The sequence below is a fragment of the Heterocephalus glaber genome, unplaced genomic scaffold (genome assembly GCF_053883595.1).
Source record: "Heterocephalus glaber isolate CG9 unplaced genomic scaffold, H.glaber_assembly_v1.0 deba00001600, whole genome shotgun sequence".
NCBI lineage: Eukaryota > Metazoa > Chordata > Mammalia > Rodentia > Bathyergidae > Heterocephalus > Heterocephalus glaber.
In genome coordinates this window covers 21,510,868-21,538,323 of record NW_028258372.1, presented here as the reverse complement: position 1 = coordinate 21,538,323, position 27,456 = coordinate 21,510,868, and the positions used below count along the sequence as shown (strand labels likewise).

Sequence of the window (27,456 nt, the reverse complement as noted above, 5' to 3'; positions counted from 1 at the left end):
GGGCAGGGGAAAGGAAAGAAGGGAATGGAATTAATATGAGAAAAGAAAAATGGAAACAAAGTCTTTGTAAATAGGGAGAGGTGGAGGGGTTGAAGGGAGGGCAGGGGAAGGGGGAAAAATATAAGAACCAAGATGCATCATGTAAAGGTACAAATTCCCAATAATGAATGTCATCATATTGTATACCTAAAATGTACCAATAAACTTAATGAATAAGAAAAGAAAAGACAACTTCCTTTGGGTATAAAATAGTAATCATCCCCAATGCTTTTCACAAACTTTATGATAGGAGTTAGGGCTCACTACAGGAACAGATTTAATATTTAGTATGTGATAAATAAAAGATTTATGAGATAGGCTCACAATGGCCAGAGTCAGGTGTGGAAGAAAGCAAAAAGGTTGTCTGCATGCTGGAGATCCAGAGGATCCAGTCAAAAGTCGAAGGCCTAGAGCTCGCTGTGGGACTCTGTATGGTTCTGATTTGGAGGTCTGAAAAGTACGCTGGAAACCTGGAGACGGTGTCCAAAGGTGAAGGTGAAGACTGGAGCTCCTCTGAAGAAGCAGAAGCGAGAGTTCCTTCCTCTTTTCCTTTTTGTTCCACCCAGGTTACAAGCCTGTTTGTTGATGTCACCCACACACAGGGAGAGTCTTCCCTCTTCAGCAAGTCAATCATCCTGACACACCCAGAACTGTACTAATCAGGTAAACTAATCAGATGACACCACAGGTAACTATCACTAGGAAAAAAGTTTTAATGGAATTCAGAGTCACATCCACGACAAACCACCAACCCTTGAGGGAAGGACCATACTTGCCATGACTCCCACTGCTTTCTATTGCACTGCACTGAGATTGTTTCATCATAGCATAGACTACATCAGTCTTTCTACAAAATTCCCAGAAAGCTCATATTCTCTCTATTTTTCTGAAAGGGCTTTGGTGTCCCTCAGGATGCTCGTAAACCATCTATTCTGCTGGCTTAGAAATAAGGAAAGTAGAAAATTCTGTATTTTGTGTGCTATGTAAGTACTGCATGATTTTTACAGTGAACTGGTTGCCATTTGCTATAACTCCTCCTAAAAGGGTTTTATTAATTAAATGAAATAGAGAAATTTAAAAGTATCTGGAAAGGTTCCTGTAGAACACAGTTAAGGATGTCAACGACTCTGTTTTATTATTTCTGTTCCTATTTCCTGATATTACTTGGAGTAAATCTTCTGAGTCAATGGTTACACTACATTTTCTCCATTAACTTTACAGTGCTGCAAAAAGAATAGTTAGAAGTTTCGTTTTTGTTTTTTTTTTAAACAGCAGGATACTTGTTTGAATTGCAAACATGCTGCTTGCCTGCAATGGTTAGGGAAGCGTGACTGACAATCTTTTAAATCTGAGGTTCTCTCCGAATTACCCAAAACCTGATTTGCTTAGACTGTACAGGGATTTTTTTAGGCTGTGGCTATCTTGCTGTTTGGAAGATGTGAAGCAAAATGTTATGTTCAACATTTATACTAATCTATGATTAAAATAATGCTACTTTAAATCTTGGGCCTGAGCTAGCTACTGGTAGTTTTCTTCTTTAGTTAATAATTTATTGTGTCGTGTGAAATACTATATTGTTGAGATAAGTAATATGTTGTCTGCACTTTAAAATTACAAAGCCTGGAATATTATCTTCATCTTCTCAGACTTTTTAGCACATATACCTAATGAGAATTCATGCTTTTAGAGCTATGTTGCCGGTGGAAGCTGGAGGCCTGCATGTCTCTGGAGCCACATAACTTCCTCAAGAATGTCGTTATTTCACACATTCTCAGAAATGGGGTAGTGTATGAACATGGTGAAAGAAAACTGAAACAATGTAAAAAAGCATAAAGGGTAAAGTAAGTTTTAAACCATACTACTATTATGTGACAAACCACCCTAAACAGTGTCATAGAAGTAAAACAGTTTTACTGTGATCACTAATTCTGTGATCTAGAAATTCATAAAGGGCATGACAAGGGTGACTTCTCTGCTCCATGATGCCTGGATCCTCAGCTCAAATAACTGGAATGCTGGGAGGCTGGAACCATTTCCAGACATTCACTCCATGTCTGGCCCTGGAATGGACAGATGCATAGGCAAGAACTGCTCAGTAGAGCAGAAAGAGACAGCCTTCCTCACCGTGTGGTGACCTCGTACACAGTGATTTCTGGCTCTAGGGATGGTGAGTCTTCTGGCCAACAAGGGGAAGGTAGCCTTGCCTTTTCTAACTTAGGCTTAGAAGTCAACAAGTGTCACCTCTGCTGCCCAGATTTAAGAGGAAGAGACCTTGACTCCATCTCTTTAAAGGAGGAATGTCAAGGTCACGTCATGGAAATGGGAGATATTGTTGCAGATGTATTTGGAAAAACTTTTTCCACCAAATGGAAATTTACACCTCTTGGAGATGATTTCATAATATGCAATTAGCAGCTGCATAATAATAGACAACTTGACAACACATATTTAACCAGTCACCTACTGTTGAGTATTTAGTTGGTTTCTAGTCTTTTGATGTAATGAACAATGATATAATAAACATGTTTAATTGTACCTATTTATGCACATACCTACAGAAGATATAGTCATAAATGGGATTTCTTGGTAAAAAGTAATTTGAAATTAAAAAAAAAATTTGGTAGCTGTTAAGCCCAATTCTCAACATCAAGATTATTTTGGCTGAGTATGATAAAAAATTCAAAATAACAATTAGTTAAACACATGAGAAATTATTTTTTCTCATGAAAGAATTTGGAGGAAAAGAGCCTAAGGGCCACATGTTGGTTGTACGATGTCACTAGGACTCCATTCTTCTTCCGATTCTCTATTCTCTAGGTATGTCTTTTGTCTGAATGGTAGCTCACCATCTCTTCCAAGTTCCAGGCAGCAAAATGGAATAAAGGAGAAAGAGAGGCTATTCATTACCCTGCCTTTGAGAGAACTTCCTAGAAAACATGTACCACACTTCTTATATGTTATTAGCCTCAACCTGTATATACGTAGGTGTGGGATTTGGGGGAGCATCTCCTTTTATGTGAATGGTGATATGCCCAGATAAACTCATGGTTCTTACCTGTAAGGAAGAGGAGGGCAAGGGATACTTATCAGCCACCAGCAGTTTCTATATTATTCCTGTAATGTGACATCTCCAAAGCTCACAAAGGAATACTAGAGCTCAGAGACATTAAGAAACTTGCCCACATTCCCAAAGATTGAAAATGGAGAGTACAAATTCAGACCTGAGTTCTTTTTCCACTGTCCCAAACTGGAATAGGACTGCAAATTATGAACTCATTATCTCCTCTTATATGATTGCTTTTCTCTAAGATTCCAATAAGGTCATTTGACCCCATTTTGTTTGTGTAGTGTGTGTGGACTGTGTACAAAGATTAGCTTCCTCAGCGGTAACTACTTGTTAACTGGAAAATTATCCTCCTCCTTCTGCAAAGCAGCAGCAGCCTAGGACCAGCTGCTTTGCACACTGACTTGATTAGCTTAACAATTTTCTCTCTTTTCCTCTGCTGTTTTTTCTTTCAGATCTTCTTCCTTCTGCTTCTCATACAGTGGACCCTTTCATAAAGAACAGCTGAGTCATAAGAGGGAATGCAGATGGCCATGAGTTTATTTACAGGCCTGGACTCCAACCCAGGTTTCCTCTCACAGCCTGGGGTGGCCACCACCTGAAAGCTGTCCACTCTGGGCTGAATAGATCCTTTCGCTGACAGACCTAGGATGTCAAACTGCAGGTTCTAGATGCAAAGCCTGTTGGATAAGTCCAAACAGGAGCTTAGGATGGACTTACACAGGGCACTGGCCTAGCTCCCATCCTACACACCAGCTCATCTAATGTTTACATTTTGTAGTACTGAAATAAAAATATAGTCTTCAAAATTGAATGAGGAGAATAAAATAGGAGCATAGAATAGCACAGCCAATGGGTTTAAACTTTGTCATTAGAAAGCTTAACTTGGAAGACCTTATAAAGAAATGAAATTTTCTGCCAGAGAAGCATAAGATCCATGCTCTTAGACTATAGGGTATTCCCCACTGTAACTGAGTTCGGCCTTCTGAATTAACCTACACATTGTAATAGCCTTGAGATTGAGGGATAAAAAGTGTGAAGCAGGGAATTTCATAGGATGTTATAAATGACACAAAATATTTGTATGTGATTTCAGCTGACTTTCCTGATAACAAAGACTCATCTGCAGAAGTGTAAAAATAGATTAATAAATGTATAAATTGAATGGTAATAAAAGTGCTATGGAAAAACATGAAGTACAGTGCGAGACAAAACTAATAAACCAGAAAATAGAGTTGAAGAATTATCCTGACTGCAGTATCAGAAATCAAAGAGATGGAAAATTTAACAGAGGTTTAGACATGCAGGAAAAGGTGAGAAAATTTAATAATGTACTTAGTAGGATTTCAAAAGTAAGTTTTTAAAGAGACCGAGAGAGAGGCAATATTTAGACAGAATATGGCTGAGAATTTTCCAAAATCTGTAAACACTACCAATCTTCAAATCCAGATTCCAGTGAAACAAGTATGATAAACAAAAAGTAACCCAAAACTTGATACATTATAAACTTTAAAATATGTATTTTCAAAGTAGAAGACCTTTAAAACAGCAAAGAGAAAGGGTAGATTATTAAAACAAAAAAGGATAACATACAGTACAGCTGACTTTTCGAGAGTGAAAACCAAAGCCAACATGACATCTTTTAAGTGTTGAAATAAACTGTCCTCCTGGACTTCTATACCTAGCAAAATTTCCTCTCAACAAGGAAAGTCAACTGGAGACATTTCAGACAAACAAAAATGAGAACTTACTACCAGTAGATACTTACTAGTCTTACTAGCCTTACTCCTAGTCTGTTTTGTGCCCCTACAACAAAATACAGATGCTCCTCAATTTACAGTGGGATTAGATCCTGATGAGCTCACCTTAAGTGGAAAATGCACTTTACACACCTCACCTACTTAGTGTTGCAGCTTAGTAACACAGTGCACTGTAGAATCAGCTGTTTACTGTGGTTACTGTGAGGCTGACTAGGAGTTGGGACTCACTGCTGCTACCCAGCATCTTGAGAGTGTATCTTACCATATATTGCTAGCCTGGAAAAATACCAAAATCCAAAGTAAGTTTTCTACTGAATGCATATCACTTGAGTAATGCATATCATAGCATCAGAAAAATTTAGTCAAACCATCATTAGAGGCCATCTGTACCCAAACCCAGGAAATTTACAGTGAACAGAAATATCTCTCACAGTTCCAGAGGGTAGAAAGTATAAAGATCTAATTACTGACATCTGATAAGAGGCTTCTTACTGCATCTTGCCATGGCAAAAGAGCAAAGAGAGAAGGAGGGAAGAAGTGAAGGGTGCAAGGGAGGAGGAGGACAGTGAGAAGGAGGAGAGAGAGAGAGGGAGAGGGGGAGAGAGAGAGAGAAGGGGAGAGCGGAGCAAGCAAGAAAGGGCCAAACTTCTCCTTTTATAAGGGACCCACTCCCATGATGACAGACCCACTCCTCACGTAACACCGTTCATCTGCTCACACAGATCACCTGGTGACCTGAACATGTCCCACTAGGCCTCACTTTCAACACCTCCACGTTAGGGATCAAGTTTCTAACTCATGAACTTGGAGGAACACATTTAAACCACAGCATTTATCAAGGAAGCACCTGAATGCATGTATTTCAGGAAAAAGAAAACTGTTATCAGAAAGACTTATGATGCAAAATGTAATAGTAAATAAATTGTTAAACGTGGTGAATCTTAGATTATTGATTTTATAAAATGATAATAATACTGTCTCATTTTAGGAATTGAAAAATCAAGATAGAACTAAAATACAGTATAATGATAATATTTCATTTGAGATGTAGGATGACTCCAGTAAAATCATTTCAAGGTCCTTGTATTGATTTGGAAAGATAAAATCTTTATTAAATTTAAACTTGGTCATGTTAGACACACACATTCTAATTTCTTTGATAATCATTAATTACTGATGGGTAAAATAAAATGAGAGGGAAACATCTCAATTTAAATAAGTCAAGAAAGGGAAAAAAATAGCACCACAGCTGCAGAACACATATTCTTCTCAGACTCACATGGAATGTTTACAGAAATCAAATATTAAAATACTGAAAAGAGTTAGTATAACATTCCAAAGATGCAACACAACTAGACAGAAATCAACAACAAAAAGATAACTCAAAAATTGTTATATATTTGGAAAATAAAGTCATAATTGTAAATAACTCAAAGGCTAAGAAAGAAATAATAATGGAAACTTAGGAGATATTAAGGATTAAATATTGCTAAATAAGCTAAGTGGTAAATTTAAAACACTAGAGGGAAACCAGAATAAATTCAGTGAGAAAGTGAAACACATAACACATATAAAGACAAAAATGAATGAAATAAAAACTAAAAATACTAAAGAGGATCAATAATCCAATATATAATTCTCTTAAAAATTAAAATCAACAAAATTCTGGTAAGATTGATCATATAAACAATGTAAGATATGAAAGGAGAACATATAATTGTGTGACTCGTATTTAGAAAATAATAGTATAAATAAATTTATACTAATAAATGTAGTATAAATGTATAGGTGAAATATTTACAAATTCCTAAGGAAAAAATATTTAACAGTCTGACTTATGAAGAGAAATCCCGAATGTTTCTATGACCATTAAAGAAACTGAGTCTCTACATATGCACTTAGATGCAAAATTCCTAGGCAAAGTATTAACAAACTTAGTTTTATTCCTCAAAAAATAAACTTGAGAGGTAAATTTATTTGCTTGAAATTTCATGCAAGCCTCATGTTCTAGAGAGCCTGCTCATTAGTGTTCCATGCCATGAATTTGTCTATTCACTTAGTCATCAAATATGTATTGTACCTCTTCTTGACTCAGGCACTCTACTATTGAAATTCTCTCAAGGATAAAGCTGGAGAATGTAAGAAAGCTTAAGGAGTTAATATTTTGATTTCCTGAATGGCCATGTCCTTTGTGTATATACCCTCCCTGTTAATAAAAGGTCATTTCCTCTCAGATGCTTCCTGTGTGTCCAAACATTCATTTTCTCTCGGCTGATATTTCTCAGTTGAGAGGACCGCAGTCTCCTCCTATCAGCTCCATTGCCTGTGTTCAGGGAAGGCAGATGTCCAGCCTGCCAGCTGACAGGCCCCCAGCTCCAGGCAAGCAGCCCTTTGCTCAAAAGTTGGAGAATTCATGGAGCCTGCAAAAATGTCAAAACATTTATTTTTGTCTATGGAGATAACCTGTCAGAAAATGTCCTTTTTTTAGAGCCTTGGTATCTGATGTTCAGAGCTAGGTCTCCTTGTTGTATCTTCATAGATTTTTTCTCTCCATTTTGCTCATCAGTCCTGACACTGGAGTTTCTTTGTTTACCATTACAAAAACATCTCCACTTCTAGTGGCTGATAAATGCCATCAACTGCAGCTTCCTCCTTCCTCTTACAGATTTCTGTCAGCTGAAGGGACCACAGACACAGGGTACAGAGCAGGACGCTTCGTGGAGAGTTTATCGAAGGTATGAAGAGCAAGCGAGATCCTGTGTCACATCTCCCTGGGTGGGATTAAGGCTGTTAGAGCAGAGAGGTTAATTTCCCATCATTTACAATCTGTCTTTCTTGAGCACGAGTTATTAGGCATTGAAAGTCAAACTAATTAGGACAGAGCTGGAAAAGAATATACATGTTATAGTTGGCATTGTAGATTGAGGATAAATAACAGTAACAAGTTAGAAGAAAATAATAATCAAAGGGCTGTGTTTTTTAAAAGGGAAAATTTAAGATTCATAAAGAACAGGGAGAAAGTACAGTTAAAAGAATATAAGCTAAGAGTGTAGGGGAAAAGATGATGAAAAGATGACGGTTAATGGGTACAGGGTTGCAGCTGGATAGGAGAAATAACGTCTAATGGGTTAAAAGTACAGGATAACTGTGATTGAGAAGAATTAATTGTATCTTTCACAATAGTTCATAGAGAGGATTTTGAATGTTCCCAGTACAATAAAAGAGTAAGCATTTGAGGCAATGGATATGACAAGTACCCTGATGAGATTCATTACTATATATGTATGAGTGTGTGTCACACTGTACTTCGTACATATGTATGGTTACCATGTATCAATTAAAAACAAAAATATTTTTCAAGAGTATAAATGAAGACAATGCAACTATATGTATTGAGATTATTGGGATATTTTAATGGAATTCTAAGTGAAATGAAGAAACTGAGGAAGGTTTGCTTAGAAAAACAAATAGTCAAACCAAAAAAGAAAACACACACACACACACACACACACACACACACACACACACACACCCCAGCTGGAAGTAAACATGCACCGAAGTAGTACAAGAAGCCCTTGAGCTCCTGCTGGCCTTAGGTCTTTCTGGCTGCCCAAGGCTGAGCCTTCACCTACAAACTATCTTGCTAGAGAAAACTCTGAGGATTCTTGGAGTTTCCCCTCACTCCCTCCATCCCCAGCTAGCTCTATTGGGTTCTTCCTTCTCTACATTCAACACATTTGTTGCATTCTACTTCATTAAGGTTTTATGATTTTTGTTCATCTATAGTCAAACCATGACTACATGTATTTGGAGTTGTTCATTACATATTTAGGGTTCAAAAATCACTTTTGCAGATAAACCAAATTAAAAATTTTTTTCTTGCTTGGAAGATGTTTTCACTGGATCAGAACCAAATACCTTTTATTTAATTATAGTACACATTTTATTTATTTATTTATTTATTTATTTATTTATTTATTTATTGGTACCAGGGATCGAACTTGGGTCCTTAGGGTTGCGAGGCAGGCGGCGGAACCACTGAGCTAGATCCCCAGCCCAATACACATTTATTTTAATTGATCAGCTACTTGGATTTCCAATTTCTTGCTAAATAGATTTGGAAATTTTATAGATTCAAAAATGACTATTGATATTCATGTTATTGTTTTTCTCCAATGGAGTTTCTTTCTACTAATTTGGGTATAAATGAAGAAAATAAGCCTTAAAAACATGAGATAACTTAGCCAAGATTAAATAGCTGAAGGATTTCCTAAATCATTTTGCTACACAGCCTTCTATATAGAATGGAATCTGTCTATAGACAGTATAAAGTAAGATACACTTGATTTTAATTTCTATTTTTTAAAAATTTGACTATAAGATCCTTGTTTGTATGCCAGGAACTTTACTGCCTTTGAGACTTTATCACAAAGAAATGTCTTCCTCCATTACTTTTGAAAATTCACCTTTAATGTACAGGTTAATTAGGCTTTAATCCCATGTTTCCATTTACAAGTTGAGTGTCCCTGATCAGAAGTGTTTCAGGTTTCAGAGTTTTAAATATTTCCCTAGATTTTATCAGTTGAGCATCCCTCATTGAAAACTCCAAAATTCAAAATGTTCCAAAGTTTTCAAAAGTTGCAGATTTGGGGTAGTTTGGAATCCCAGATTAGGGGTGCTCAATCTGTCAAACTGTGTGACTGTTGACTGTTTTCTTATCTATAATATGGGAAGGGTACCTACTTCCTAGGACTTGTAAGAATTAAATGGGGGACTATATGTGATTTCATTTTAACAAATCCTCATCTTGAGTGCTACAATGTACCAAAGAGCTTCTGTAATGTCTTCATACAAATAAGAGTCATGGTGGAAATTTTGGTCCCTCTTGGATACTTTACCAAAAAAATTTGGGTTGGTGAGCTCAAAGCTGGCTCTGGTAATGCCTAATTCCTCTTCCAAACATCAGTGTGTGGGAATGAAAATAAGAATTTCATCAGTGTCATGTTATGAGATAATTTACAAAGGCAATTGAAAATTTAGTTGGGGAATTACAGAGAAGTGGACTTTGACTGTTGGACATTGTTGGCATTCATGGTGCCTCCAGAAGAACATGGTGGCAGCTCAAGATTGACACTTGCCTTAGACATGGCCTCACTTAGGTTGGGGAAGGGAGAGCAATAAGAGCCACTTTGAGCCTGCTTCATCCTGGGGAAGCCACTGGGCCCTCTTATGAGTCAGAAAGAAATGTTGCTGTCTTCTCCCTGCATTGGCCAGAGCTGGACTGTTTTTAAGATGAATGCCAAATCCTCTTGCTGTATTTCTAATTCTGCTGAAAAGACACACCCTAATGAAAGCCAGGAAGAAGAATGACTCACCTGCTGCCATATTTAACACCAGACACAATTACATTTCTTTGAACTCTACACTGACTTAATGTCTCCTGGGTGCTGCCTTCAGAGCAACTGATCAAATTTCCATTTCTTCCTGGTCAGGTTATTGAACCCTCCAGGGCCTTTCAGCAGCTCAGTGCCAAAGAGCATCTGACCCTACCCTATTTCCAGGGTCAGTCTCCCAGATATGGATTAAGAAACAGCAAGGAAGTATCCAAATGATATTTCACCTTATCTGATTGTGTGTTTTCTTTTAACAGTGCTGAAGCCAGGCACTGTCCTGGGCTTGAGCATATGATAACGAGCAAAGACAAACATATCACTGTTCTCTTGGAGCTCATAGACCAGAAGGGGAGAGATGAATTACTCAATTCCATAGAACGAAATATAGAATTGCAACTCTGATAAGTACTATAAAGAAGAGGTACATGAGGGCCAACACATATAACCTGGGATTGACCAACATGGGGAGGTTGGGAAAGGCCTCAAAGCCTTGGTAGTCTAGGACCCAGCTTCCTTGTCCTATCAAAATCACCTGAAGAGATATGGATCAAGCTTTTTAAATCTAGTGTCTCAGTCATCCTTACCCCCATTTGTCCACTCACAACAAGGGCAGGGATCTTTAAACCTACTTTTTAGAGAGGAAATAACAGTTAATGGGAATTTTTGAGAAACATTAAGAAGAACAGCCAGTTATTGTTAAGTGCATTAACTGTTCAAGATTTTACTTAAATTATAAATATTTGGTTGAGTATGTTTGTTTCTAAGGCATGTAGATGGCCAGTGACCTATGGGGGCTCTAACATAACCTAAATTCCATGCAGCAGCAGCAATATTACTAACTACATAAAACCTGCTGATACACCTAGCACTCTGAAGCCAAAGTTACACTTTATTCCCTATATGTTTAAAGTGTTTTCTTCTGTTTTAAACTTTACTCCAAAGTACAATTTCAAAATAAAACTTAAAGTACTGATAGATGGGACCATCATCGTCTGAGTCCCACTGTCTGACACAAGTCTGGTTCTAATTTTTTTTTTTTTTTTGGTACTGGGGATCGAACTCGGGTTGGTTCTAATTCTTAGTACATCTGAGACTTTGGACCACTGTGCACCCGATTTTCCTCTTTTGTATAATGGAGATAACAAAATATTACACCATAGGGATCATAGGGTCTGATAGGAACAATCATAGGGTTGTTGGGATGATGAAGTGAGATCCTACAAGGATTCCAATTTCCTGCCTAGCAGGTAGAAAGTTACTCTTATGTCTTCCCTCTGTGCAGAAAGGAAGTGAGTACTACAGATAGTAGGAGGCATCCCTGGACTGTGTTTGTACATATCCTCTCCCCAGTAGCATGTTACAAATTCACATGAAGCCTGGAAGTGTTAGGCGCGCATGGTGTTCCCTCCCTCTGACTGTAGTTTTCCATAATAGAGATGGAGGAAAATACCATCAAATAGCTTCCTATTTTCTCTGACACAACCATGAGCAAAATAACTTGAAATGTCTCAAAAATATCCTTTGAGACTCTTCTATTTGCTTGTGGTTGTGTGTGTAGAATAAGAAAATGTATCTAACACCAGCAACTATAGTCTGCTCCACCCCCCTTAAAGAAACCACAAATGAAATGATATGAGAAAACCAGACTGAAAACTTTCCAAAGCAGGTAAATTCAAGGCAAACATTTTCCTCTCCCTCCTGAACTGGTTCAGTGTGTTGTTCTTGGAACCGAGATAGTAGGTATTGGGTAACAATGATGGACTAGACTGACATTTTTGGTCAGTTGGAGCCAAGTTCTCATTCTGGGTGACTCTGGGAAAACAGCCTTGAATTCAATTTGAAATTAGATGTTTTCTCTCTTTGCGTGTTTCTGATCCATGTTTTTCAATGGGGAAACAAGTACTCTACCAAGAATAAGTTTGGTAGCTTTGAAACAATTAAGATGCTTTATGCAGAGCCAGTATTGTTCTGTTGTAGATTTGCTACTTTTTTTGAGTTTGGGTAGGGCCTTTGATAAATATGGTCACCATATTTCATTTAAATGTTTATTATGTACCAGGCATATTTGGTTTTGAATGAAAATTTTGAACACATATTCTGGAAAGTACAAATAAAATCATGGAAATATCAGTGAGAATGTTAGAAATCACACCTATCTAAAATAATTTGACCTATGTGACAGCTGAACCTGCAAATGAATTGGAGTACAGCCATTCCCTTGGTGTCTGTGAGGTATCCATTCCAGAATGCCTGGCGATACTGAAATCTGTAGATGCCCCAGTTCCTTATATAAAGTGGTGTAGTATTATTTGCATATAACCTATTTATATCCTCCTACATATTTTAAATACTCTCTAGATTATTCATCATATACAAGACCATGTAAATGCTATGCAAATAGTTGTTATGCTAGAATTTTCAAGGAATAATGACAAGAAAAGTCTGCATGCATTCAGTACAGACCAGAAGAACTGTATAGGTATCTTTACAGTTCTCATTAGGCAAAGGGTTAGATGAAAAAGGAACCGACCATTCAATAAGTATTTGTTAAGCACATCTGATGCCTGGGATGGAGCAATGAACAGAACAGACAGGTATCTCTGCTGTCATGGAGATCAGTCTGTTTCTTTAGGCTGAATGGTCATAGACTCAGCTAAAAATTCCACTACTAGGAAGAAGAAGAGAACCAGTATTGAGATACTTAGCAGTCTTTACCATACTAGCCTTTCATTTTTTCTGTGTGTAAGTGAGCATGTATATTTTTTTATTCCTTATAAATGGTAGTAGACTATAGTAATTCTGGTTTGTTCACATTAAGTGTTGAACTTTATTGCATTTGTCTTAAAAGTCTACTTAACAGGCTGCCTAATTTCTTGAGTGTGTGTGTGTGTGTGTGTGTGTGTGTGTGTGTGTGTGTAGGATAGAGAAGGGCCAACTTTCAAAGAACATGTTCTTGAAGCCTCCCTCACATGATAACCCACTGAGCTAGGAAGATATAACAGATGTTATTAGCCCGTTTTCCAGGTGGAAAAAAAAGGGTATAGACAGTTGAATTAAATTTGTCAAGATTATAGAGCTAGTTCCTGGAACAGCCATATCCCCTGACTTCATAGTTTTTATTTGATTAAGTATGTGGTTTATTAAATAGTAGAGTCAAATATCTCAACATCAACTGATAACTAAAATATTTACTGTCATTTTTAATTGTAGTTGTTTCAGAATAAATCAAAACAAACCTCTGTGCAGGACTTTCTGTGGCCCTTGATCAAAGGAGCCACTTTGCCTTTGTATCGTCACTGCAGTTCACACAGAGTAGCTCAGGGCAGTGAGACCCTCCTGTCGGATTACTTCACTTGGCAAGCCCGGTCCTTGGGCTGTGGCTTTCTCTGTGGTCACACTGGCTCCAATTCACCATGACCTCATGTTTCGTAGGTTCCACGTTTTGCCGTAGCATTGCACTGCCACGCCCTACGGTGACTGTTTACATCCGTAGAATTTACCCAGCCTCCCCATTAGGCAGTGCTGGCTTCTCTTCAAGGTTTAATCATCGTGTCTTGTTCCAGCCTCTCCACCCACCTCCTCTATTGAGGCCTGACACATTGCTTGGGTACTTACAGCTATCCTTGAGTTCCTGAGTCCATGCATCTCTTCACGTAATACACAATCAGGATATTCATGAAACAGAGTAAAGGATCCCTCTCTGTGTGCAGCAGGTATATGCTTACGCTCACTCCATAGTGCCTATGTCTTTTTTTCCAAGTCTTTTGGTATCAGAGAATTATTTAGACCTCACTCAACCTATATGTGTCTGTCTTTCCTTTTTCATTGAAGATGCCTTCTGTGTTTGTGAAAGCAAAGAAGTGATATTTTTTCTATCCTCCCAGTCATATTTGAAATATTTAATTACTGAGCTATGTTCCGTGAGCACGTGTAAATGGATGGGCTTGGCTATTAGGCACTGAAATAATGAAGTTTTTGTTTTGGGTCCATGATTTTCAGAGAGGCGCTGCCAGGCTGGAATATTTTAATGGCATTTCAGCCTAAAAGTTGTTGTAGGTAATAAAGAGACTTTTATCTCTAAAACCTGGATGGCTGGCTTCTCTTGAAACAATTGGAAAAGCTAGCATTTCTGGGCACACATTCCCATGTGACAGTAATCAGATGGTGCCTCAAAGTGCTTATTCTGAATAATCCCTTTCTCCCATTTAGCTCCCAATTCATTCCGTTATGTTATCTGTGCTCAACCTTTGTGGACATTTGGGTTGGATGGTGGAAATTTGCCCTCAAATTGTTCATTCATTCATCCACTCATCAAACCCATAATTGGTACCTGTTTTACACAGTAAACTCTGCTACTTCCTGGGAGTGCCTTTATCCTAGGGAAGAACCTAGTGATACAGCAAGAAACAGAACCAGGCAATCAAAACACATGAGCAAGTGCAATGCTGGAGGTGTGGATAGAATATTGATGTAAAATTAAAGACACAGGTGTCCATCTAATCCCAGGTGTTTGAGAGGCATAGGGAGGTTCAAGTCTTCTGGAAGAGTTCCTGGGTTCCGTGGTGGCTTCTTTTTAGTACCAGTGCTTCAGTTTTTGACCAGGGAGGAACATTTCATGAGTAACTCCATGTCTTTGGGGCACATCTTCAAAACAAGAAAATTAACAGTGTTGGAAAATCCAGCAATGAGGAGAAAAGAAGAAAAGAAAAAATGAACAGTGGGTGAAAGCAGGTGGGAAAACGAATAAACAAGGGCCAAAAGAAAAGAAAAAGAGGTGCTTTAGAAAAATGAGAAATAACTGTCTTGCCTCAGGCACTACCAGTGATGTTTTCATAGAATTCTGAGGGTTTTGACTCTAAGGAAAATTTAAAAAATTCCGAGCAAAGCTTGTAGGGAATTGATGAGTCTTCCCATTTTTCTTGTTTTATTTCCCGCTGGGACACTCTATACAATCACTGTGAGATGATCATAATGGTCATGTTGAGTAGTGCCTTTGACAAGGTAGAGAGCTCCTTCCAGTCTGACAAGTGTTTCCTGGGCATCCACTCTCTGTTGCACAAGTGTGATGGTGAAGCTGGGCTAGGACGTTAGAAGGCCTGAAGGAAACATCCAAAATGGGGGGAATAAAAATAGTACTTAACTCAGCTAATCATAGGGCAGGATATAAAGATTGAGATATTCTTACTATGATGAGAAGAAAAATATAGCTCAGAATCAAAAGCATCACAAAATGGCTCCTGGTAATATGTTTAAGTTTGTCTCAACTTTATTAAAATGATTTGTCTAGACTTTATTAAAATGATTTTTGGGCTTAAGAATTGACTGGCAACTGGTCAAATGGCAAATTTTATCATTAGAAAAATTGCTGTCCTTTAGCAATGCAATTGATCAGTTCATGGCATGGATATCCAGAATGAAATATCTTTTTACACACATTTAACCAAGGCTCCAAGTGTGTTATGCCTATCATTTTTTAATGAGATGAAGGAGGAATACTGAGAAAGGCTATGGAAAGAGTACAAACATTTATTTTTTTTAGGAGAGTCTCACAAGAAATAAGTTTTTCAGCTGGGTTTGGTGGCACATGCCTGTAATCCTAGCACTCGGGAGGCTGAAGCAGGAGGATCACCATGAGTTTTAGGCCAGCCTGAGATACACAGTGAGTTTTAGGCCAGCCTTAACTACATAGTGAGACATTGCCTCAAAAAACAAACAAACAGCCAGGGATTTAGCTCAGTGGTTCCGCCCCGTGCCTTGAAAGTGCAAGGACCTGAGTTTGATCCCTGGTACCAAAACAAACAAAAAGAAGTTTTTCTGATTTCTTAGTTAAGAAAAATTGCAACTAATTGATTTGGTAGGACCTAAAGAAATCTCCAACTCTTAATCCATATTTGTATCCTAAACATATCCATATGTAATTTCCACCCAGCAGATGTGTTCTAGGTCTTTAGAACCCTTCCTAGTAACCAGACAGAAGAACCAATCAGGATAAGTTGCCCGATGGTCCTGTGTCTCTGCCCATGAGAATTGCTGCTGAAGAGGCTCTTCCTGAGCTCAGACACAGAGGTGGGGGACTTGATGACACGACCGTCCTAGAAAATGAATCTCGCTCGCTCCCTCTGTCCATCCCTGTCTTTCACCAACCAATGCTGCCTGAGCCCTCTGGGATCTCAGTTCTGGGCTTCCCAGAAGGACAGACAGTGTGAATTGCATGTCACCCACAAGTTCAAGCCCAGCCTAGGCAACTCAGTGACTCAGTGAGACCCTGTTGAAAGAGAGAGACAGCGCAGGCTGGGGATGTCGCTGCATGTGGTGGAAGCCCTAGATTCAATCCTCAACTGCCCCAAATACACACAGACAGACAAACAGACAGACGGACAGACAAATAATAAAACGAAAAAGGCAGGGCCAGAGAAGGCCCTCGCTCCTTTGCTTCATTTTGCATTCATCTCATCTCACCTCTGTGAGGTGGCACCACTCTACATTTGGTCCCAGCCACCCAGAACAGAGGTCCCCCCTAGGTGCTTGTGCTCCCGATTAGGATAACAGCAAGGGGAACGCCAGAGGACCTCAGCAACTGGGGCCTGCGCCTGCCTCCCTGTCCTTCTCCCCACCCCCACCCTACCCCCCTCACCAACCCCCCTCACCCCCAAAAGAGGAGCTACAGTTCCCAGGTGGGTGCGGTTGGTCGGTCGGCCAGCTCCTCTCTGTGGCATCTCTCTAGCAGCAGCTTGAAAAGCCTCACCGTGGGGTTTTTCCACCCACCTGCGTGAAGATCTCCCGGAGTATGGCCCAGGAAGAGAAGATACAGGACACTCGAAGGCATGGGTGACTCTGTCACTCACACTCGCACACACACTCACACCCTGGCACCCCTTTCCTTCAGTGGACCCCATCCACAGAACAACAGATGCCACCCGGCCTGGCTAGGTTGGGGCACCAGGAGCCCCTAGTGGACAGGCCAAGGCTTCCCTCCCAGACCAGAGTGAGGGAGAGGCACAGAAACTGTCACTCAAGGAGGGGGCACCCCCACCCCCACCACTTCCACTTGCACCCCATCAGGGGACGTGTGCAAGTCAGGATGAGTGGGCGTACACTTGGACAAACGGGGGCCTCAGCCAGGCATGGTGGCGCACACCTGTCATCCCACCACTCACCGGGGAGGCTCAGGCAGGAGGATTGACAGGAGTTGAAGGCCAGCCTAACCCTAACCCTAACCCTAAGTAAAACGCGCGTACATCTGTGTCATCTCCACGTAGTCATTCACGGAGTTCCTTTGCGTCAAGGCAACATATTAAATACAGACAGTAACCAAGTGTGCACATGATATATAATTTTGTCCTTTAATTTGTATCTTTAATTTTGTCCTTTGTCTTAGTTACATCAAATAGAGAGCTATTAAATCGTTTTGATACTATTACTTTCTTTTAATACAAATGGGGGTGTTTAAAAAAACAGAAACAAAATTACACCGAACCAACATCAGAACTCTCTTCCCCATGTGTCTATATGCCAAATCATCAGCAGGACACAAGTGACAGTTGCCATTTTTGTACATGTAGAAAATAATTCACTATATATAAAGTTCTTTCCTTTCTTTTGTGTGGCCTGATCTTTAAACTACACCATGAAGCATCAGCGTCAAGCCAGACAGTGTGACGGAGCAGTAGAGGTCAGAATTCAGTGATGAAAGCCCCGCAGGAACCGTCTATTTCTGCTTTCCCTCGAAAGCGTCATCCATTTATAGTTTTAGTGTTCGCCCCACTGTGGCCGCAGCCTAACGTTTCCTAGGAAGGACAGGCCCAAATCCACACATCAAAGGTTCAAAAGCTCCAGGACGGGGTGAAGAGGAAGTACAAGTACTTCTGGCCTACATTAAAGGACTGAGTTTTGTCAACTGCTTTGGACCATGTAAAACACTGATATTGACAGGAAACCCAGGTCACCTTCAAAATCATGATAAAAGGACCAGGTGTCAGGTCACAAGATGATGCATGGGCAGTAGCAGATATCTCTGGCAAAATAGTTCTCAAAAGGGATCACTGCAGAGGACTGTAATGTTGATTATGCCCAAAGCAGACTGTAAAGAGTTAACCCCACAATTGGCTGGTTTATAGAAATGAGTCTGGCCGAAACCTATGTGCCGAGGTCAGAGTAACTCGCACCCAAATTCCATTCCCACAACTACAACCTTCAGACTAGAAGGACAATGTTCTAATTACAATCATATATTTTGTCTATTCTGTTCCTAATTTGAGAGTGTTTTGTCTTGTCCTTTCTGAGCCTTGTTTACATTAATTTCCATAGAAACCACACATCACCTTTACCTCAATGGATTGCCAATAAAAGTCAGTTCCTGGGACTGGCCAGCGCCTTTGTTGATTGTGCCAGCATTGGTCGTCCTGGCACCCTGCTTTCTCTCTCTCAAAAAGAAAAGAAAAGAAAATGAATCTCACTAGCTGCATCCACAAGTGGAATTTTTTAGGTGGAGTTCTTTATTTTCTACATCAATGAGTATTCCTAGCTGGAAAAAAACAAGAAACATGTAAGAGGGTAGTTCAGTGTTTGAAGTCTCCAGTTGGAAAATTTACTTTTGCCAACTCACTAGTCATGGTGGGAATTGTCCAGTTAGTGACTAATGTTGTTGTCCATTCATTTTATCATGATTGCCTTGAGCCTCTGGCATGTGAATTTTGCAGGTTCTTAGGCAAAGAAAGACCAACTGCCACCCACTAGCACCATCCTCCTACCCCATCAACTGCAGCCTTGTTGTTCTAATCCCAGAGGTCTAGACTTCCTGGGGCAGCAGGGAAGCCAAGAAGAATCCCTGAGGGTCAGTGCAAATGGAAAAGATCAGGTGTACCATGTCCTCAATACCCATGTTCCATATGCTGGGAAATCCAGCCTGCATCTTTAATATGGTTCCAGTGGCTCCACATTTACCAGTGTGTGTTTAGCCCTAACAACTACAGTAGGACTTGTGGTAAAAATAAATGAGTCAGTTCTAATAATTTCAAGTTGGCTATCAGTTTAAAAGCCAAGACTTAGGAATGAAAACTGCTTTTCTGGAACAAGGAGAAATGTCAGTGTTTTTAGACATTGCCAGATAAAAAAATATTTTTGGCTCTCAGTCATCAGTAAAGCTATATCAGCTTGCATCATGCTTCTTTACTGGTTCTATCTGTGTTCTCGTCCACATATCTAACAGTGACAATGTACCTGTTAGCCTAGGTACTTCCTCAACCAGGATATCTCTACACATTTCTAGTGTGTATTTACTTATATCCTAATAGGAATTTGAAGCTGAGGCTCATGGGCTTTTGGTAACTTACATAGCTGGAGAAGAGGAAGATGGGAAAACAAAAACTAGAAGCAGGTCCAGAGAGGGAGCACATGGGTGGCATTAGGGGGAGTGATGGCCTACACCACCCTCTGAGGCCACATGGATGCTGCACCTGTCTCGACCAGCTCTTCCATTTCAGGTTGCAAATCCACAGAAGGCAAGCAGAGACTGATGGCCAGACAGGGGACCTACCACGAGCACTGAAGCCATACCAAGGCCACAGCTGCTCCTCTCAGTGCTAAAGGGACCTGGTGCTCCTTAGAGGTAAAGGGAAATCACTGTCCCAACATACTCTTTGGAGAAAATTAAATACAACTCAGAAGCTGAGCTCTTCTTGCTGCCTATCCCAAGTCAGAGAAACCCAGGGCAATGAGAAAGAGGGGAGCTAAGTAGAAATCTACTCTGCTTGGGAGATTTGAGGGAAACACTGATTAGTTTTAGACTCTCAGGAGTGTGGCCTCTGAGCCAGCACATGTCTTAGTCTTTTTGAGCTGCTACAACAAAATACTTCCAGGTGCATAATTTACAAGCAATAGAAATTTGTTTGGGAGCCTGGAAAGTACAAGATCAAGGTGCTGGCAGATTTGGCGTCCAGCAAAGACTCTATCCCAGCACCATAAATGGCATCTTGCTGCACTGACGTCTAGCAGCAGAAGCCCAAGGGGCTAGGGTGCTCCCTTCGACCTCCTTTATAAGGCTCCTTGCCCACATGACTGACTCCCCTCCTGAAAGCCTTACCTTTTAACACATTCACATCAGTGGTTAAGTTTGGACATGTGAATTTTGAGGGACACATTCGGATCACAGCTTGAAGTTTGTGTTTTCACAGATTAGGGTTTTCCAGTTTGATTCGTGGCTATGAGTCATTTGCAGAATGCCTCCCCAGGTGTCCAGGGTCCAGGTGTCTGTCCACATCATGGGTTTTCTTCATGGGACCCATCAGTGATGCCTGTTCCCTTTGGGCACCTTTCCTGTCTGACAGAAGTGCAACAGGCCTGTGACAGAGCTTATTTTCCACTGGGACTGGATGGTGCTTCCAGGTTGAGAGAGGCAGGGTGCCTCAGCTTCTCCTAAGGGTGTTCTCACATTTGGGATGCTCAGCTTCCTAGCTTGAGAGAAAAATCCAATTCAGCCATGGAGTTTCCTTTGTCCAAGTACTTGTGAAGTCTTGTGGCCAGAGAAGCACCTCACTTGTATTGTTCTGCAGGGCTCTGAAAATAGAATTGCTAACACACATCCCACTTTTCCTCCCAGGAGTCTGCATCTGGGCCTCTGGGGCCGCTCTCTGCAGCCCTCTGAACAGCCAGAGCCTGCGTGCTTGTTTTATTATGTATTCAAGCAGAAACACATTTTTGTCAGAGGGATTAAAAGGCAGTAGTTAGAAGTATCTGCCCAGATTTCTGTGTATTTGCCTATTGCCAGGGGAAGTTGAGGGGTTGTCAGTGTGGATGCAAGGCTTTCTCTGTGGGCTGGGGTGGCCCAGTGCTGTTCTTCTTCCTCTGGGACACAGTATAGGACATCAAAGACCAGCAGAGATGATCTCCCTCCTACTGCAGCTGGAGCACTGGTTCCTTTTGGAGGAAGCCTGAGAACAAAGAAAAATCTTAACAATTCAGGGAAGTTAATGGATAGGAAGTTTTCTAACTTAGTAGAAGGAGTATTGTAAATCTTGCCTTCTATTTTTAATTAGACAAATGTTATCTCCACATATTCCAGGCAGCTAATCTTTGAGGATGTTGGTTATGCAGGTTTTGGAATTTGTGTAATTTGTACACCAAGAAAATATATTTCATATAATAAGACCAACTTTTTCAAAAGGATTAGAAATGTGTCTATGTAGAGGGAGAGCAAAGAAAATTTAAGTCCTGTGCAATGCAGAAACAACCAAAGGAAATAAATAAAATTTCCATTGCTACTTATAAGTACTTTAGAAATGATGTAGAATGCTAATAACATTTGGCTAACAGTGTCGTCAAGATTTGGTTTTGTTTTAATTTACCCTTACAATGTTTTGAATAAGGAATGATGTGCCTTGGAGCTCAAGTTCAGGAATTGCTTTATTTGTGCTTCATTTAATGAAACCCGTGGCTTGATGCTCATCGCGTTCCTTGTGGACCTGTTATGCTGGGCATTTGCAACTCATGGCCATGTGTCTCAGGATGAGATGCTGGCAAACACACATGCTGCACTTCTTGGCTAAATGACAAGCGCTTCACATTGCTTTCCTGGCACTTTCCCGTCTCTTTGAGTTGCTCAGGGCTCCTTAATGCCCTGTATTTGTGCTAAGGTGCTCACCTGGTGTCCTGCAAGACCACCAGCTTCACAAGTCACTTCTCTCCCTCTCCAGGTAGGGGGAGGTCCAGGAGGCCTGGGGCCCTTTGTCCCCTTTAGACGCTGGTTCTAATCCAATTTCAAGAAGAGACTTGAAAGTAGTTTAAAGTTAGCCATTGCTGTCATCTCAGTTTTTGAATAATGCTTTTTAAATAAGGCTAGTTTTAATTCATACATTTATTTTACAACATAAGATTTTTAAAAAATTTTTATTTTATTGGTACATTTTAGGTATACAATATGACATTCATCATTGGAAATTTGCACCCTTACATAATCCATCTTGGTTCTTATTTTTTCTCCCCTTCCCCTGCCCTCCCTTCAACCCTCCATCCCTCCCTATTTACAAAGACTTTGTTTCCATTTTTTCATTTTCTCATATTAATTCCATTCCCTTCTTTCATTTCCCCTACCCCTCCCACTTCCTTCCCCTTTGCCCCTTTTCTTCCTATTTCACATTATCTATTACACCTTTTAGTCCTTATTTACACTTTCAGTTTCTCACACCAGAGAAACTATTCGGTATTTACACATGTGTGTCCTATTTATTTCACTTAAGAGGATGGCCTAAAAACCAAATAGTTTCTCTAGTGTGCGAAACTGAAAGTGTAAATAAGGACTAAAAGGTGTAATAGGTAATGTGAAATAGGAAGAAAAGGGGCAAAGGGGAAGGAAGTGGGAGGGGTAGGGGAAACGAAAGAAGGGAATGGAATTAATATGAGAAAATGAAAAAATGGAAACAAAGTCTTTGTAAACAGGGAGGGATGGAGGGGTTGAAGGGAGGGCTGGGCAGGGGTGAAAAATAAGAACCAAGAGAGACTATGTAAAGGTGCAAATTTCCAATGATGAATGTCATTATATTGTATACCTAAAATGTACCAATGATTAGGATGAATAATCGATAATGCAAAATAGGAAGAAAAGGTCCAAAGGGGTAGGGGTAGTGGGAGGCAGGGGAAAGGAAAGAAGGGAAAGGAAAAATGATGAGAAATGGAAAAAATGGAAACAAAGTCTTTGTAAATAGGGAAAGGTGGAGGGGTGAAGGGAGGGCTAGGAATGGGGAAAAAATAAGAACCAAGATGCATCATGTAAAGGTACAAGTGCCCAATGAGAAATGTAAATGTTATATACCTAAAATGTACCAATAAAAGAATTTAAAAAGAGTATTGCCTCAAATGTGCATCCATTTAGATATAAATATCTCTAATTTCTCATTTTTCATGGCAGAGTAGTACTCCATTTTTTAAAAACCACATTTTCTTTATCCAGTTGATGGGCATTTGGGCTGTTTCCAAGTTTTAGCTATCACAAACTGTGCTGCTATGAACATGGGCGCACATATATCCCTGTGGTATGATTCTTTTAATTCTTTGGGGAAGATCCCCAGCAGTGGAATAGCAGGGTCAAATGAGACTTCCAGTCCTAGTTCTTTGAGGTATCTCCGCACTGATTTCCACAGTGGTTGCACCAGTCTACACTCCCACCAGCAGTGGAGCAGGGTTCCTCTTTCCCCACAGCCCCACCAGCATTTACAACATAAGATTTTAAAGTATTAGTTACATACCTCTGGCTCCCACTTTTCTGAATGCATGACCTAAGCTACATGGTTGCAGGTCACTTGGTGTTTTACAGAATTTTATTCTTTATCTAAATTTCACTATGCTTTGCTTAATAACTTTTTTTCTTTTAAACATTCCTGAACACTCTCCCTCTTAAAGATTTTAATTACTTTTGGAAGAAAAGCCCAAGCAAGAAGAACAAAAAAGCCATTATGGCCTGGGTTTAACAAAGCCCCGTGTGCTGACATTGCCATATACGGAGGAAGTCCCCACTGTTCCTGTCTCTTCGTGCCTCTTATCCAAGCCATACCCCCAAGGAGCCACAGCTACTGACAGTCCCAGTAGCTCTCTCTCCCCGCAGGAGCAGCTGCATTGTCAGCATGATCGCAGCATTTTTGCTCCCTTTTTAGAGTCTCAGAGACTTCTGTCTTCCCATGCTTCTTTCTTTTCTCTTTCCTTCTTTCACACCTTTCCTTCTTTCCTTTGAGAAGTTTTATTTAATGTCCAATGTGTGCAGATAAGTTGCAAATCTCATACACAGCATAGAATTGGGTTTTACTTTGTGATATGATTCGAAAATAATTTATTGAGGTAAACCCCTTTACAAGTGAATTCATCTGATAAACTTTCAGGGTAGCCCAGAAACAAGTTCCATATATATTATTTGAAGACTTTTGAAGATACCCTATTTTGTACAAGAGTAAAGTTAATCCAAAATAGAGGAAGATAACTTAGATTCCAAATTTTATATGAGAAAATATTATCATGGTTTTCTCTTCTCACACAGATGATTAAAATAGCACTGAATAGATATTTTGTTGTGACTGGAACATTGACTTAAAAATAAAGCTGAATTTTTGCTTAACTCCGGGGTTATTATTAGTGAAGTTATAAGGTAGACTTTACAGCTTTGATAACAAAAAAGTGAAACAAATAGCAAAATTTCCAAGACTTATTAACTCATTTAGGTTATCTCATTGTTATGCATATACTGTTCGTGTTTTCATGTGTCTATTTATTAATACAACCACTTGTGGTTTCTACAATTAAGTGAACCCTGTTTAAGGCCCTAGTGACACAAAAGTAATATTAAGCAGTATCTCTCAGCTCAAAAACTCATTGTGTAGTTTAGACCATGAGGGAATAATTTTTTGTACATATAATTTTCCTGCAGAATTTTTAGTAAGGATTTCTTCCTTTCTTTGGATGACATACCTAAACTATACTGTGCCTTTTTCATGCAGGGCAGCCACTGATCACAATGTGGATAATACAACCGAAATACTCAGGGAGTGGCTGAAAAATGTACAAGGACTCTATCACTATGTGGAGTGGAGGCCGATGAATGAACCAGAGTGAGTAATAAAACCAGTTTTGTGAACTCATTATTTTTCTTTCCTTCTTAACTAACTCTCCAGCCATTTGGATTTCCAGTCTTGAGGACACATGTGACTTTTCATGGTCTTGCATCTCTCTATCCAAAGGAGTTACAAATATCTGCTATTTCCCCCCAGTCTTCAGTGTTCTCTCTTTACTCCTACAGCTGCCAGCCACGTTCAGGTTTTTGTTAGTTCATAAATAAATTACTACAGTGTTTTATATGTATGTGTGTATTGTATGTGTATGTGTAATGAGGAATGAACTCAGGGCCTCACTCTAGGCAAGGACGCTATGACTGAGCTACATCCGTAGGCTTTTTTAAATTTTATTCTTTGAGACAGGGTCTTGCTAAGTTGCCCAGGATGACCTTGAACTTGCAGTCTTTGCACCTTAGCATCCCTGGTAGCTGGCATTACAAGTGTGCACTATTGTTCACAGCTTATATTTTTATATATTGGTATTATTTATTGATATTTTGAGCATAAGGCTTTTATACTGGAGGAATTATCATCAAAAGTTTGTGGACTTTCTATACACACCTTGCTTGTGTCACTTATCATACTTTGGCCATTATTATGTAGTAAATAATTAAAGAGTTTTATTTATTAGCTGCATAGTATCCATTGTATGGACATACTAAAATTATTTAGTCTGATGGGCATTTAGGTTGTTTCCAATCTTTTTTTTTTTTTAATTTCCAGTCTTAATTATGGCAATTTCTTAGTCACTTCTATGTCCAAGTCATCCTACACACCATAGTATCAAACCAATCTACCTAAAATATAAATGAAGTGGTTTCATTTTTCTATTACAAAAACTCTAATGGATCTTGAGTAACTATAAATCAAAGTTCAAATATCTAAGTCTTTTAATATTTAAGAGTTCAAAGCTTAGCACTCACATTTCCTGTTTCTTCCCCAAAGAAAATCTGCTTTATCCTGAATGTCCCTTTTATTTTCAAGCCCCAATTTTTTGCTTATGCATGTCCTAGAAATGCCTTTCCTTCTTTGTAACCAACTCTTATGCTAAATCACATGTACTACTAAAAGCTATTCCCAGTCGTTCCCCTTATAAAGATTTACCTTTCTTTCAACAATTGGATTGCTTGTTTCATATATGATCCTTTTTGACACCATGCATATAACTAGAATTGTTAATTAACTATACAACTTATGCATTTTTTCTAAATAAATTGTAGGTTCTTTGGCAGGGGCTAGATCATGTATACACTTTATAATTCCTCCCAGTGCTATATTCTTGGCAAACACTAAATTAATATTTTTGGATGAACAAATGAGTAGATAAATGTATTTAAAACTTATTGTAAATGTTCCCAAGGCTATTATAGTTCTACCTTAAGGAAGGAATAGAATAGATGAGTTGCCTGATTTCTTCCCAGTGGAAGTCATTTATTAAAAGCCAAATTTCAGGCTGGAGATTTACCTCAGTGACACCATGCCTGCCTCACAAGTGTGCAAGGTCCTAAGTTCAATTCCTGGTACTATAAAAAAAAAAAAGCCAAATTTGTATAACACTAACAAAGGTCATTCTAGGACAAATTTGTTCTTTTAGTCTCTCTATATATTTAGTATATCCAAACATATAGATATACTAAACATATAACAATAAAGTTTGAATACTATGAAAGATTTTAAACACTCCTTTGAAGTTTCCCATAATGGAATTTGGTTTCTTTTTTTTTTAAAAAAAACACAAAACTACACAGAAAGACTTTGTGTACCTACCTCACAGTCTGATAATGTTCTCTGCAACCAGATTTTGACTAGATGCATTATATGCCAAGGTCAGTGTGAAAAATACTAGGGAAGCCATTATTTTTTGGCAATATATTGAGAAAAACAGGAATTTCACTGATTTTTTGTTGGGGCAGTAATTGGGGAAGACATTCCCGAGAGTTCTTGTGCTGTACATAGTTTTATTAACCTTACTTGTTTAGTTACAGTCCTTTTTTTATTCTTACTAGAACATATTTGCTGTACATGATGATTATATTATTGTGGAGGTTGGTACGTGTACATAACACATCTTAATGCTTTGTATTCCCCTTGTCCTCCCTTCCTTCTCTCCTCCCTCCTCCTCTAGCTCTTCTTCCTATTTGCAGAGGATTTTTATCTCTTATTTCATATTATCTGTTTTATTTTGCTCATTAAATTATTTGTAATTTAGGTCTCTCATATAAGAGAAACAATGCAATATTTGTGCATGTGTGTCAGCAGTCTCGCCGTTGTGATTTTTCATTCATTAAAGCAAACGTACAGTCAGCACAGCTACAAAAACTTGAAGTGGTGGCCAATTTGGGGGCTCCTGTGACAGCACCAATGCCTGTCCCAGTTGGGGGTTTTCAGAAGGATTCTGGAGGGTACACTGACCCACTGACTTGCCCTCGAACCCCTGGGCTCAATTCGAGTACAGAAATTAAAAAGTCTTGGCCTGCCTGGCTGTTTTGTGGATATTAAAAGAAAGCCCTAGGACATATTGTATATATCTGTTCTCTGTTCCCCGACCTCACTTTACCAGGGTTAAATCAGTGTGTTAAGCTCTATGGAATCATTTACTGAGACTCCAC

The 27,456-nt window shown here is 39.4% G+C and overlaps 1 protein-coding gene across 4 annotated transcripts in view; it reads left to right on the top strand.

The window, feature by feature from the left end:
- Positions 1-27,456, top strand: part of Colgalt2 (collagen beta(1-O)galactosyltransferase 2) — a 106,095-nt gene that overhangs the window by 34,643 nt on the left and 43,996 nt on the right. For 3 of the 4 annotated variants that reach the window (XM_087194428.1, XM_004862801.3, XM_004862800.3), the window contains exon 2: positions 24,734-24,844. In XM_087194428.1, the coding sequence (XP_087050554.1) occupies positions 24,831-24,844 (14 nt within the window). In that variant the 5' untranslated portion in view covers positions 24,734-24,830. Of the gene's footprint in view, positions 1-7,578; positions 7,599-24,733; positions 24,845-27,456 lie in introns of those variants that run through there. The other variant, XM_087194429.1, reaches the window with a different exon arrangement.